This window comes from Brachyhypopomus gauderio, chromosome 18 (assembly GCF_052324685.1).
Source record: "Brachyhypopomus gauderio isolate BG-103 chromosome 18, BGAUD_0.2, whole genome shotgun sequence".
In the NCBI taxonomy this organism is placed as follows: Eukaryota; Metazoa; Chordata; class Actinopteri; order Gymnotiformes; family Hypopomidae; genus Brachyhypopomus; species Brachyhypopomus gauderio.
This window is the reverse complement of record NC_135228.1, coordinates 15,160,058-15,175,041: the sequence shown is the minus strand read 5'-3', so window position 1 is coordinate 15,175,041 and position 14,984 is coordinate 15,160,058. Positions and strand designations below refer to the sequence as shown.

Below are 14,984 nucleotides of genomic sequence, written 5' to 3'. Positions count from 1 at the left end.
TTGCTAGACACTGAGTCTAATTGGAAAATAGTATTAAACAAGTGTGTTGTAAGATTCTTTTAAAAACTGTTGAGTGTGTCAATCACCTTTTTCAGGTAGAGAATACTAAACAAGCAAAAAAATACTTTACTGGCGCAAGGAATGGTGTTTGGTAGGAGGTGTAAAGTTCTGTCAACTATTTTTATTTAGGAGTCCTTTTAAATACCACAAAAATGTATTATTGGGTTATAAATAATATTTTTATATAAATATTATAATATTAATAAATATAATTGTGATATTAATAAATGTTCTTGGGTTATGTGGAAATGCTGTGATATCACTGGCTTCATGCACAGCCGTGATCTGAGTGCCATGTACACATATCCCTGTAAGTATGACTATCTTCTGTCATTATTGTATAAGACTTATTGTTTTCCTTTAATAAGACACAAAACTTTGTTAATTTAACCTTTGTTTAATTCATGTAAAAATAAAATAATAATGTACATATAGCATTTTTGTGTTAGCTTATTTATTACTTTGGTTTATAGATTTAAATATCTCTGTGTCTGTTCATTTGGTCTCTTAAATAAATAAACCAAGAAAAGAATTACAGGCTTGACTGTATTTGCATAATCCATAACCAAAAAATATTAACTGTGAACCAGTGAAAGTATGCAAACAAATAGTATTCCCCACTCATAAATAACCATGAAGTAAATCTGCTTGTTCTAAAATTGGTAAATATGGTCTAAGGGCGTAGTTCATACACAGAGACCTCATTAAAATATGAATGAAATAAACAAAATGTCAGTCCCTCTAAATGATGAAATTGTGTATGTGGTTGTCTCTACTGTGCCACTCGTGCCCGTGTCTCATTACTGGAATGATGCACCCCTCCCCCACAAGTGCACCATCCCACGGCCCTTTGTGTCTACGTGTGTGGGAACGCATCGTAGCTATCAAGCCATAATTATAGTCGACAGCCCCAGCTAGGCCATACATAGAGAGAGAGAGACTTCTGAAGATGCATTTGTCTACCAAAAAGCAAATAAATGTTTAGTAATTTTTAATACACATAAATTATATAATTTAAAAAGTCATCCAAACCCAAATAAAATTCATATTGGAAGCTACAACTGAATTGACCTTTAGTCCATAGCGTTTGGTAAAAAAAAAAAAAAAAAAAAAGATTTATATTGATTCAAATCAGCATTCAGTTTCTTTGTCCTTGTCTTTTCCATTTTTCTACATTTCCTACGATATTCACTCAGAAAATAATAATTTTCAGTAGGGTTTTTCATTAAAACGTCCCCTCTGAGCATAAAGAGGTACACAAGGTGACGCAACTCTGCAGAAATACTCACCGTTGTGAAGAAAGGCGGATACCAAGCAAGTGAGGATGAGGAGCCATGGTGAGGAAGACATCCCGACAGGACGAGTGAGGAGTGGCGGTACTCCCCTCTCCAGACCTCCCTGGGAAATGCTGACTGAACAAACAGAATGGAGTTATGGACCAACAACCTCTCCATTCTCTCTCTTCCCTCCCCTGCACAGGCCCACCTCAGAACTGCCTGACAGCTAGGAACATTTGTAGCCTCTAAATGCAGAATAATAAATTATGAGTAATAAATACACAGCCTCTAAATAAATGCATAATAATAAATGATGAATAATAGACAACCTCTAAATGAATTAGGCTGGTGTTATTTATGTTACCACATATATATTTGATTGTCCACATGTCAGATAGATAGTCCTACTGACACAATGGCATTTCATGCTTATACTTTACAAACAGTAAATGGGGTCATTTTCTCAAAAGGTTTATTATTGGAATTATGGAAGCATGCATGAAAACTGTTAAGGTTTTCATGTATTTTTGACATGTAACACATAGTCCAGTTAGGATGCATTTGGTATCTGTAGTGCACATATGTCTAAATGTGACAAATTAATAAAATGCTTGATTAGTTATGTTTTATATATCTTTAAACATAATACCAGAAAACCACAGCAGGCAAAATACCATTTGCATACAACAACTAATGTCACAGTCAATAAAAAAGGTACATTACAATGTTTTCCAAGTTCTGTGTCTATTTCGGCTAAGCTGGACTGTCCGTCCTGCAACATCACACTTTGTGAAGGAGAGGTAGTGACAACATTTTAAAACTAATAATAAGAAATGCAAAGAATGAGTTTTGATAAACAAAGAACATCAACATTAAGATTACATCAGCATGGAAGAGGTGTCAGTGTGTTGAGAACATACAGGACCTGCTGAGTGAGAATGACCATCATACAGGTTCAGTGTTTTGAGAGCAGACCGGACCTGCTGAGTGAGAGTGACCATCATACAGGTTCAGTGTGCTGAGAACATACAGGACCTGCTGAGTGAGAATGACCATCATACAGGTTCCACCTCTCCATTTCCCCAGTGCTCACACACACTTGCCAAACCGCATACCAAATAGTGAACTAAACAATCATCCATTAGATACATGAGACAGTAAATATCTGGCATATATTTTGGCATAACTTTTTAAATGTTGCTTTTTTTTTACAAAACGTTTGAGAAGCCTAATCCTACAGAATTTCACAAAATGTCACATTTTATATAGATTTTACTCAACTTTACTCAAATTATAAAATAACCACAATTACAGTCCACAGTCACTGAATTTGAGAACATGTGAAGAAACATCAGATATGTTGAACGGCAATCAAAGAAATACTCCCACAGCCACGAAACTGCTTTTGATCTTATTGCATTATTAACTGCACAGCAGAAAATAACCATACACAAAGACGACAGACCTTAAACCCTTGGAGAGGATATCTGTGTTATTTTTCTTCTGCTTGGAGAGGCGCTCTGTGCTGTATTGTTCTTCTGAGGCCAGAGACAATCAGGCAATCAGCACAGCTCATCCCCTGCACGCTCAAGAAGAACTAAACAACCGTCCCTCCATATTGGTGGAGTGGCAGGGTTATAAAACATCAGACCCGACTGGATGGCTGCTCAAGGTCCACTAGGTGGTGACTTTGCTGTATCCAAACAAACCCACAGGAAGGTACTTCACATGAGTGGGCCATTGAGACGCCAGCTGGAAAAACTTCACATCATTCCACTCCATCCCATCCACAGATACTGGAACACACGTCAAAATCACAGAAGGAGGAAAGTTAAACAGGTTCAGGCGTTTGTGCACATTTGCATGGTCTTTTGTATGCTTTAAATGTTTATTTGCTCTATTAAATACTTATCAGCTCTAATTATATTCAATGTTATTACCAACAGCATGCTAGAGAACCTAGACACGCACATCTGAAATAGTTTCATCAAGACACAGATGCCTGTTTTCACAAGGGGCCTGTTTGTAGCATTCCTCCTGTTTTGCATATTGTTCACTGTTTGTGCCAGAATGGACACAGGGGTGGTCCTCTACCTCGCAGGCTTGTCTGCTGTTGCTTAGCAGAACAGATGAGTCTGGTGATACCCTCGATCACCTGGCTCTTCGACTCCGTGTCTCTCTCCTTTGGCTTCTTCCCCAGAAAGATAGTGGGGACTGAAGACAGATTGTTGGAATGCAATCTTTATTAGTATTAATGAGATGTTTTGCAATCTAGCAGTCTAACGAAAGACAGCAAGGAGAGGTCGCAGGAAAAATAATAATAAACGAGTCATTAAAACAATGTAGAATATAAACTTCCAAATCTAAAAATCTGTAGTAAAATTAAATGCATGCCATTACAGTGCAGTCCTGTTACCTGCATAGGTCTGGGAACTTCTCACCTTTCTTGTTCTTCTCCTTTGTAACCACAGTCATAGCCATGGTGGAGGAGTTGGACTGAAGATCTCCAGAGGCAGCGCTGGGCAGACGGCTGACCTGCAGGGACCTAAACACACTCTTGAGGGTGTTCTTAGTGTCCCGCCTCTCACCGTCTTTACGCTTGTCAACCACCCAGTAATCCACCTGCAGGCCTATGGCGTCCACGCCGTGAGACAAGATGGGACTCCTGGTGGAGAGGTATACAGACACTTGCAAACAAGTCTCGGCAATTGTGTCAGCATAAATCCCACAATAGAACAGCAAGATGAACCCCCCCCCCCCCCCCCCCCCCCCCCCCACTAAACTGAAGATTCAGGAGCAGACGTACCCGAGAACAGTCAAACCACTACTGAGGGATGGAGAAGGGGGTGGGGTGACAGAATCTTTCATCATGCCTGCAGATAATGCGTGAACTGGAGGAGATGTGGATGGAACTACCAGACTCAAAGAAAGTCCCTCTTCACACTCTCCAACTACAGGGAAGGAGAATTACAAGATCAAGGTTTTAGCTTGTTTTATTGTTGTTTTAAGAGAAATCGGTGACAGCTGTGGCCAGACATATCACTAAAAAAGCATTTATACCTGTAGGTCCAGGCCCAGGTTCAATCAAACCAACTTTAACCACCTTTAAACATAAAACAAAAAGATCAAAATTAGGCTAAATCCATAAGGGCAACAAGGAATTACAATTTTCTGGGCAACTACTGAAGATTTACTTACACCCACAAATGGGACAAAAATTTGGCAGGAATCATCATCTTGTCTGGAAAAAAAATTAAATGACTTAAGGATCTACTAAAAACTGTTTCATACGGCTCAAGTTCTTTTAGCTCTACTAAAAACTGTTCCATAAGAATCGTGGTCACCAACCTTTTCCTATCTGGGTTGGACCTGAGCTCTGGAGGTTGGCTAAACTGGTGACTGCTCCTCTAGAATTCCCTAATGAGTCAGCTGTGTTCTACTGCTCTAGAAACCCCTACTGAGTCACCTCTGCTGTCCTGCTCTAGAAACCCCTACTGAGTCAGCTATGCTGTCCTGCTCTAGAAACCCCTACTGTTACAGCTCTGCTCTCCTGCTCTAGACAACCCTACTGAGTCAGCTCTGCTTGGTTGGGCTAGAACTCCCTACTAGAGCTCTGTTCTACAGCTCTACTTACGTTTTGTTCTTGCAGGTGAGCATTGCCTCAGCTATAGGCAGCTGGTGAGTGACTGAGGCCCCGCTGATGTACTGACAGATGCGTCCTGCTACGTCCACCCCCTCTGCACACAACGAGCCTGGACACATACACACGTGATGTGGATAGGCTGTGTGAAGATGGGCTCTAACAAAAGATTTACAAACATTTCAGTGCATCAGAAGGCATATCAAAGAGTGAATGGTGGATTTTATTGGTCCCAGTTGAAAGCGGATGAACCTAAATGTTTTATTCAGCGATGAATAAAAAAAAAGGAAAAGGTGGAAACTAAAATATAGAAATCCAGGTGAACAAAACAACACAAAGAAGATGGTACACGTTGATGCTCTGGACCCTCTTAGAACAACACATCCTGCTATGAAAGACATAACACTATGGCCTTGGGCAAAACCAATTACAAAGAAATAATAATTAGATAATAAAATGTCTTCAAATAACAGGCACAGGAAAAAAAGAGAATCAAAGCAAACAAAAATCAAGAGAGAGCCAAGACCCAGCATAAGGAAAACAAACCTGCCATCACCACAGAGGAGCTGCAGCAGGAACATACCTGGCTGAGTGGAGTCTGGCCCACTGAAGAACTCCCGCCAGGAACTGTCCAGGAAAGCTGAGCTATAGCGGTTATCAAGCGAGCCCAGATGCTTAGCCACGGGGTGGGAACCTGCACATGCACACAATCTCCAAGTCCACTCCATGCAGGCGGGGCCACATATGTTTTCAAAGCAAGTCAGATTATTATCTTGACGTTGAGAACCTGCTTACCTAGTGGTACCACTAGAAATCTGATGTGGCTCAACCAATCGGACATCTTGTTGGCAAGCTGAGAGACGAAGAAGCGTAAAATGGCTCCCAGGTAGCTCTGCCCCCCCACGGCCACCACCTTCACTGGCTTGGGCATGACCGAGTTACAGTTGCAGCTGCAGAGGTCAGGAACACGGAGGGAGAAATGTAAAGGAGTAGGGAGGACCAAAAGATAGACGTCACACCACTGAGGATTGTTGACAATGATGCTTTTGTCAAATGGCAGAGTAAACGGAATTATTGTGATAAGAAAACGAACAGATATTCAACAGAAGATTAGATTCACTCATTTTAGATTTGGCCATGTTTCTGCTCCCAGCCCTGGTCCCTCCTCAGTTCCCGGCCGCTTACAATTTCTGAATGCGAGTGAGCAGGCCGGAGAGCACGGCCTGGATCTCTGCTCCTGAGCAGGTACACACCACTGCCTGCTTCTGTGCCTGCAGGAGCTCGGCCACATACTACACACACACACACACACACACACACACACACACACACACACACACACACACACACACACACTTTTTTCTCTAAGAATAAAATGTCAGTATCGATACATTCATAGACCAGCCTGTAATGCCCAAACAGATTTGTTTTCGATTTGCACGTTTTTGTAACCTAATTGGATTTGATGTGTTTGGATATGCTCCTAGCAACCAGCCTCTGAGGGACAAAAGAGCATTTTTAATTGTGCTGTTGCTGAAAATACATATCTAGTAAATACTCGAAAATGCTTTTCAAAACACACCTTCAATGTCAAGTTTGCATTGAAATATGTGTTTTTGCCAGTAGGGCAAAGGAAGGCAATTTGGAGACTGGCGAAAAGGGCTCAGAGGGACGTGGAGAGAAGGTTGTGTAGATACCTGTCCTTGCCAGTCACGGCCATTAATGAGGATGAGACTGTCAGGCAGGGTGGTGTCCGACACCAGGATCTGGTTCAGCTGGTCATACACTATCTTCCTAGGCATCTGCATACATTCACAAACCAACGTGCAGAAGAGAAGTCGAGTGTCACTCAGGACTGATACCACAAGTGACCCACATACTGGTTTATCAGCTAGACACACCAAACATGCTTCTTTATGAAATCCGCTGTATGGGTTTAAAAATGCAAACACACTTTACAGAACTAATTACCCAACATCATATGCCTCTCTTATTGACAATCCGTGGAACATGTTGGGTACGGCACTGCAGGAGGGATTAAAACTGTGGCACTTCACCCCAATGGCTGCCGTACGTTCGAGAGATATTTTGACACTTTTATGCAATAACCGTTGCAATATTAGCCAGGTACTGACTCACTGCAGAGCCAGTGTGCTGTTACATAAGCGGAATTAACACCCACTCTCCTCCCTCCTCCTCCATGCCTGCTCCTCACACACCCACCCGGAGCGTCCAGCGCTCTAATCCATGGCCCGTATGAATCATCTCTATTCACATGTGCGCGTGCATGCCTCAGACTCTCCACGGCTCGGCCCATCTCGCCAGGCTTTAGCAAGAGCAGCCGCTGGTCCGGGCCAGATGGTGGTGGTAGTGGTGGTGGTGGGGGGCACACGAGGGACGTGAAGGTTGCGTACCTGCGGAGTGAGGCTGAACTCCGGAGAGCGCTCACTGTCCGAGCTGTTGGTGCGCTCGCTGAGGGGCCTGGACAGCTGCCTCTCCTTCATGGGAGTCCCACGCTTGTGTTTAGAGGTGTGTCCCCCATCCAGCCTAAGAAGGAGTCACGGGCACACTGTCAGCTGTCTACATGCAGGACATCGGGTGCCCATCTGGAGCAGAGGGGTTTGGAGTGAGCGGCGTCTTGCACGGGTGCATGTGGGTGTGTGTTGGTGTGTGGGGCGTATGAACCTCGGGGAGGGCATGTTCTGGCTGCTGCTCCGCTGTGGTGTGCGTGGTCTCTCCACAACCGACACGGTGATACTGGGCGTCCCTTCACCCACAACCTCCATCTCATTCATCTCCTGCAACACCAACTACACATTACTACGCAAACTCCCAACAGCCTACCACCCACGCCCCGCCCCTACACCCCAACAGCGAATGAAGCGGAAGAAAGGAGTTGGGGGAGGAGATGAAGTAGACAAGAGGGACGGTGAGAGGGAGAGAAAGAGGAGAGGACACCGGTCTCACTGGTGTGTCTGTCTCGGAGAAGGCATCGTCCAGGTGTGCACTGCTGGTGCGCTGGATTTTACCAGATGCTGTCTGTTCTCTCTGCTTCAGGAGAGAGAGGAGGAGGGACAAGAATTACAGGCTTTTATTTGGAGGGATGAGGCTCAGATCAGTGCTGCAGTAATGCGCATCAGCTTGAGACCTTTAAGTTAACCTGGAGCTTGTTCAGTCGGTGTAGAACCTGACATAACAAATTCTGAGATACGGGTAAAATCTGCTGGCATTCTTTGTGAATATGAAACTCACAGGACTCAGTGTGTGTCTGCCCAGATTGCGTCTGCTGTATAGAGTGCCAAACTCGGTCTGGGAGCTGGACTGAGATATGCCCTCGAAGAAAGGCCTGGGCACACCCACATACACAGGGTAGGAGAAAGACCAGATATGCAGAGTTAGAGGATTATATACAGCTGTTTGCAAAACTTTGGGCACTTTCAAGTGACACATTGGTCTTTTTTATAGAGAAATAGTAAAAGCAGTCTCCGTAGATAATCAAAAATAAAACATAATATTCTGAGGCACTCAGTCTTCCATAACATAAAAAAAATGAAAAATCAAAATCATCAGTGTGGCTTGAACAAAAGTTTAGACACTTTAGAGATTCAATGGTTCTTAGCAGAAGGCTACTTGTTCTGATATATTCTTGGGTCGTCTTATATAGCTAGTTTAAGGCCTATCCACAACTGTTCTATGATGTTTACGTCATCAGCTTTGAGATTTGCTGATTTTGTGGAACACGTTCCTCCTTCCCATCATGCTCCACAGTCGGCAGAGTATGTCAGGAAATGCAGCTCCTTCTTTTCCAAAGAAACTGTGGAAAAGAGATCTATCAGTTTGCACACAGCACTCCTTTGGCTTGTTCTACAGCATATTTCAAATGTTTTGTGGTCACAGGTCAAAGGTTTCCATCTTATGACTCTTGCATGAACATTATTTGTGCAAGCCACACTGCAGTGGAACGGTGCACCACCACCCCAGCCTCGTCGAGATCATGGCAGGCCTATGGGGGTTTTGATTTTTTATTCTTAACAGCACTCGGAGCGGTTTTCTTTGAGAATTTTCTTAGTCTCCCAGATCTCATCTTGACCTCCACAACTCCTCTGAACTGCTGTGCCTTAATAAGATTCTGCACTGTCGAAACCACTGTAGAAGATGAAAATGTCTGACTATCTTCTCCATCCCCAGGGGCATTGGTTACTTTCATTTTCAGATCTTTAGACAGTTGCTTAGAGGTGCCCACAGTTTGCTGGCTGTTAGCACAAAGCTGGAAGAGTAACAGAATTTATAAGGCATGGAAATTTTATTCAACTGACAGTTCCTAATTATAGTTGGTAACAAGCCTCAAGCTTGATTTGTCAATCAAGGTCAGAGACCTTGTCAAAAATGATCTGGGCTTCTGCAGTGCTTAGTGATCAAGCTCTTGCACAAGCCTCACTGTTGATTTGGATTTTAGTTTTTTGATGTTATGAACAACAGAGTAACTGGATTGGCCAAAAATCCAGTTTCACCATGCATTTTATGTAGTGCGTGTCTAAAGAAACTATTTTCATATATTTATTACGTTCCCTTTATGCAAAGAGAATCCAGACATCAAATACACGGTGCTTATCAGCATGCACATCACTACACTCTATGGGCTTCACTTGAGTGTGAATGTAACTGTAAGGCTATTGTATACTATACGGGAGTTTGGGCTTGGGCGTGCTGAGGATGCTGTCGGTCTCCTCCATATCCGGTCCACTGTCACTAGGATTGTACATCTCCAGACTGTCATACAGCTCGTCCAGGTCTTCCTCCACGTCCCGTATCTGTTCCTGAGACACATGCTCCAAGCCAAAGCCCACCTACAAGCACATTACCCGCCAATCAAACATATCCATGGAAGCTGCACAAAAGACGAAAGTCCTGAGTGGGAAAGCAATGGTGTATATCAAATAGACGGAAATTTATATTCTGCTTGGTAAAGGAAACATTCGACAGATTTCTAATGATAAAGTATTTTCCCTGAGCCCAGGCTGGTATAACAGGGATAGACATCAGCTAGACATAAGGCTGGGTGGGGTTAAAAAGAGTAAAAATGGTAACAGAGACATAGAGATGTGGGGTTTACCTCATCTGAAACCTTGAACCTTTTCAGCAATGCCACAAATTTCTGCTTGATGTTGGGCTGCTGAATATAAAACACAGCCATGTCACCTCAAGACAGAGAAGTGGGAAGGCCGGCACCAACAATAGCAAATGCACATGAATTAGTGTCGTATGAGGCTGTACAGCGGCACGCGGCAAAAATAGCAGCGAACAGAAGAGGCGGGGATCGTAACAGGCAGAGCGCTTAGCGGGCTGGCACGGGCGCTGCGGTGTCACTAGCTAGCAGACCTGCCATGCAGCTCAACAAAACAGCCCACAGATCCAAGAGTCTGGAGGAAGAGACCAGGCCCACGCCCCCCGCACGTTCACCACATATTGGCGCCCTTATGTTTCATTAGGTTGCAAAGAATTCAAGCCATTACTGAAGCTGCTCAAAAGGTTGCCGGGGGACCTCAGGCTAACACACGCACGCGCGCACACACGCACACATACATGCACGCACACACACCGGCCCCCTGGCACTAGAATCAATATGGAGATACAGAATGTTTCAGTAGGAGGGCACCTACTGGACTTTTCTTCTGGGGCATTCTTCACAAGCCATGACAGACAGGTGCTGGCATGAGTGAGTGTGTTTTGCCGATGAGCTTCTGACTTTGTAGTTCTTTGTCTTGTTTAGGATCAGGGAAAGGGAAGACAGTCCTACAAAACCCAGGCATGCTCTGGTAACCTACATTAGCTCTTGTAATGGAGGCTGTGGAGGTAAGTTTACGACGAGGCTTCTTCTTCCTTACTTCATCCTCATCATCATAAAGGTACTGCCAAAAGAAAATTGAACGGAGTACCAAGTTATCCTCCGTCAGGGCCTTTTCATTACTGCAAACCTGATACCAAGGTCCTTTGCCTTCCACTGCACCTGTTCACACTTTTTCATTTTCAACTTCTGTTTACTTTCTCTTGCAGTTTATCCAGTCTCACCTGTCCATGGAGAGGGTCATCACTGCCATCTTGCTCAGATGAGTAGCTCTCCTCATCCTCTTCGGAATAGTTATCGATGTCAGGCGAACGATCTATATGGAGTGAGTAAAGTGGGAGAGACATTAGACATACCAAAGCCTGCGAAGATAGAAGATAAACCAGCACACGGCGACATAGGCCAGAACCCATACGCAATTCCTACTTCTCTTAAAACGCAGGTCATTTTTACCCAGCATGCATTCATTTATATTTATAACGCTGTGAATGCCCTGGTCCCTCACCAGACACCTTGGCCTTTGGTCCTTCTGGGTCTATAGGCTGACTGGACAGAGAGAAAACCCTGATCTCAGCCACAGGTACGGCCATGTCCTTCACTGTTGTGTGCAGGCCCAGCACCTGGGCACCCTCAGTAGGATGCTGCATCACCTTTGGAAGTCGGAAAAAAAATGAAAAAAACTGCACATAAAAGAAGGTAAATATCAGATCTGCAATCTAGATTTACACTAGAGATTGTAAATATCATAAACGCCAGGACCTAGTTTTACACTGGAGTTTTCAAAGCATATATACACACATACACATTGAGAATGCAATCAATATAGAGAATAGATTTTAATAAATTTTAGATATTTGTGGCATATTTTTAAGACCACAGAGCAGAAAATAAAGAGACGTGTTTTTAATAAAGGATTTATTTCAGTAGATATCAGCCTGTCCTGTAGGTATGCTTGGCTACAGTTTATTAATGTGCTGGGATGAAGCCTCTCACCTCTGCCATGTTAATCAGGCCCAGTGCTAACGTCTTGTAGCCCAGGATCGTGCGGTTCTTGTATCTCTTCCTGCGCTGAAGCATTACCTGCAGCCGGTTGGCATCCCTTTTCAAAAAGTGTGGATACTTTAGGAATAAAGGAAAAAAGCAGAGGGTAAAGTACAGTCATCTAATACATATAAATGAGAAAAGCTTTAGTGTAGGAGGGACTGCTTTAGAAGAGCAGGGACTGATGTATCTTGGATATAATTAGCACAATATATTCTGGCCTGAATATCCAACAATATTTTGATTATGATCAACAATATGATGATCAAGTATTATAGGATGGAGGGCTCACACTAATCTGAAGACAGGATTCACCGCTTTGAAATCAAGGTCAAGGTCAGAAACAATTTTACACACACATGGACCGTGACAAACCTGTAAGGAGAATGTGAGCTGCAGATCAGTCTCTGAGAGTCCAGGACACGGCAGCAGGATTTCATTAGAACGCAAAATACGCTTTGAACCCTGGAAGGTCACACATTCAATAACGGTTAGAGTATTAAAAGATTTAGGGGTGGGGTTCAGCAGCAAAGTAAACACAAATGAAAAATCTGAGGTTTACCTGAAGCTTGACAGCAATAACCACTGAAGTCAGGTCTCTGTCGAGCTCTTTTAACATCACGAGTTTCTTAAGAGTTAGACTGAGAAGTCTGGGGAGAATGAGAGACGTAGAAGTAGAGGAGAAGGTGATACGGAGGAGAGAAGGAGAGGGAGAAAGAGTTGATGCAGAAGTAGCTCTGAGAATATGTTGCTATGGCAGCCAAATAAAAAAAATACTGTATTTCCACAGCTTATCTGGTTTACTCTGCAGGCTTGACATTTTGTCCGCATATTCCATAAAACTATTACAATTGACATTTTAACAACAAAATACCTAAAAACAGTTTTAACCTTTAACATGGCACAATATGAACTTTATAGCTCAGGTTATCAAAGATATCTATGATAACTAAAATGTAATTTGCACTTTGTTTATATTTAGAGCAAACTGCAAACACAGTGTTGGATATCTTTTCTTCAAGTCAAGATATTGTTTTACTGTGTCTTTAGGTCATAAATCAGTGCACTGCCTCTAGACTACAGTGCTCCTATAGCCTTAAAAGGATTAGAGATTTTTATTAGGGGTTGGGGAGGGACTGGGGGTGCATTTTGTTTTTGCCGTGAGTGATGACTGCAGAAATCTAAAGCCTTCCAAGAAACTGTAAGTAAATATAAAGCAGCAGTCATGGTCAAGAATCAACTTAGATCATTTATTAACTCGTTCATCTACTGAACCATTTAATCCATCGCAGGGTTTGGATTGCAGGGTTTGGCTGCAGCCCATCCTAGCAGCACATGACTCTAGGGAGAACCAAGACTGGACAACTTAGATCACATAAGGATTTCAATAGCAAATGTACATGATTACAATACACAACTAAATAATTTTATGATATTTCGTGAACGCTGCCATTTCCATTCATAGGGGAATCTCCAAATATCCTAATCTAATCTTTTACCACTGATGGAGACAACTCATGCTGCTAAAGACATCAGGCCTGGCTGTCTCCTCAAAGGGAGCCGCACACAGCTACCTCTCCTGGTTTACCCATCTAATTCGTTTACAAGACTGTGCCTCACCATTAAAGTGTAACTCTAGAGCCAGGAGGCCTGGTGCAGTAGGCTTCAGAACAGTAATGAGGTTAGGAGAGGAAATGTCATCCTTCCAAAAACATACAGGCATTGCACTCACCTTTTCCTTACACTGGATATCTTTGACATAAAAGACTAGCACATGAAATCACAAGACTTTGTTTTAAAGGGAGAACAAATCCATTAATGGTTTAAATATGCTACTAGCATACAACAAAACCTAAATGAAAATCATGGCAAAATGAAAATCATGGCAGACTTCTGGAAAGCAACTCTAAAGACATCATGCAAGAAAACAAGGGTCAAAGCATGATGCACAGTAAATAGATATATCTGGACCGTTCAAGCCTCTGATCCATCTCTCTCATGTCAGAGGCCACACCCCTCAGCCTCACCCCCTACGCCACGCCCCCTCATCCAGGCTTCTGGACCAGTCAGCTTCTCAAACCGAGTAGAAAATATTACCGTTGTTGATACGTTAGGCGTAGTTTTTTATTACTTTATTCACAAAGTGGAAACTTCATAGCTATACAACTGCAAGTTAACTGTGCACAAGACAAAAATATTCCTGTGTAAGAAAAGTCACCAGTGGAATGAACGCACAGTAGATTTGGTGAAAGCAACCTGTAATCAAAAGAGTAGTAAGAGCGTGATGAATCCTCAGAAACCCACTGTCAGCCCACAGTCAGCCCACTGTCTCACTGAACGACTCACTGTATGTCTGAGACAAGGATCATGACTAGAATTTTGTCGCGGACATCCAACCCACAAAAACGTAATATCCAAACAAAATGTCACGAGATCGAGATCTACAAAATGATCCACAATAAACAGCCTATGGGCTTACAGCTCCGCTCAAACAGTTTCTTAGGATGAAGTTTCAAACAATCGACGGCATAACCACACGAAACGTTTTAATGGAGCATCGCTTTATAAACGTAGGTGCGCAAACGTGCCCCAAGTGAGCCCGAACTCGCACTCATACCTCGGCACGCAACTTGGAGAGGAGCGATCGATCTCCCACGTCGCGAACAGGTTCATTTGAACCGGGCGACTCGAAGAAGTCGTGACCGACTTGAAAGGCTGCAGGAGGGGAGACGGAACCCCCGTTCGCTGGAGTCCTCCTCGATCTGACATGTTGTGTTGAAAATGCCTAATGTGAGTGTTGGTGGTCAGGCTGCGCGCTCGGTACTTGTTGAAAACAAACGTGTGTACGTGTTGTGGTGGGCGTGCCTACTGCCCGCGCTACCGCCTCTCAGACGCGTCTCGTTTTAATCTTAACTCCGCACTGGTCTGTTTCACCGACTCGGACGTTTTATTGCAGTTTACAGACGGCTTTAAAAAGCGTTGTGTCTCTCCGGCTGTCGCAGGGCAGCCCGTTAAAGACGCACGAGCGCCTTCAAACGCCCCCGGTGCGCTCGAGGAAGCTGTAGTGCAGACGCGCGTGCGTGTGCCTGAGACCTGAGTGTGCGCCGCATTCCCAACGCGG

The 14,984-nt window shown here is 43.6% G+C and overlaps 1 protein-coding gene across 3 annotated transcripts; it reads right to left on the bottom strand.

The window, feature by feature from the left end:
* Positions 1-402: 402 nt before the first annotated feature.
* On the bottom strand, positions 403-14,972 carry pacs1a (phosphofurin acidic cluster sorting protein 1a). 3 transcript variants are annotated; one of them, XM_076979365.1, is made up of 24 exons: positions 14,481-14,972; positions 12,426-12,513; positions 12,239-12,328; positions 11,816-11,941; positions 11,328-11,472; positions 11,047-11,138; positions 10,803-10,886; positions 10,091-10,150; positions 9,664-9,824; positions 8,230-8,323; positions 7,945-8,025; positions 7,663-7,775; positions 7,392-7,524; positions 6,675-6,779; positions 6,163-6,269; positions 5,773-5,927; positions 5,561-5,671; positions 4,972-5,089; positions 4,536-4,578; positions 4,398-4,440; positions 4,144-4,288; positions 3,779-4,002; positions 3,432-3,551; positions 403-3,133 (listed from the first exon to the last, which is right to left on the bottom strand). In XM_076979365.1, the coding sequence occupies exons 1-24, from the start codon at positions 14,630-14,632 to the stop codon at positions 3,015-3,017; spliced, it is 2,709 nt and encodes a 902-aa protein (XP_076835480.1). In that variant the 5' UTR covers positions 14,633-14,972; the 3' UTR covers positions 403-3,014. The 3 variants fall into 3 exon arrangements, with proteins under 3 accessions (XP_076835480.1, XP_076835481.1, XP_076835479.1); XM_076979366.1 differs by having other exon boundaries at positions 7,945-8,028; positions 10,091-10,147; XM_076979364.1 differs by having other exon boundaries at positions 404-3,133; positions 7,945-8,028.
* Between the last annotated feature and the right edge of the window lie 12 nt (positions 14,973-14,984).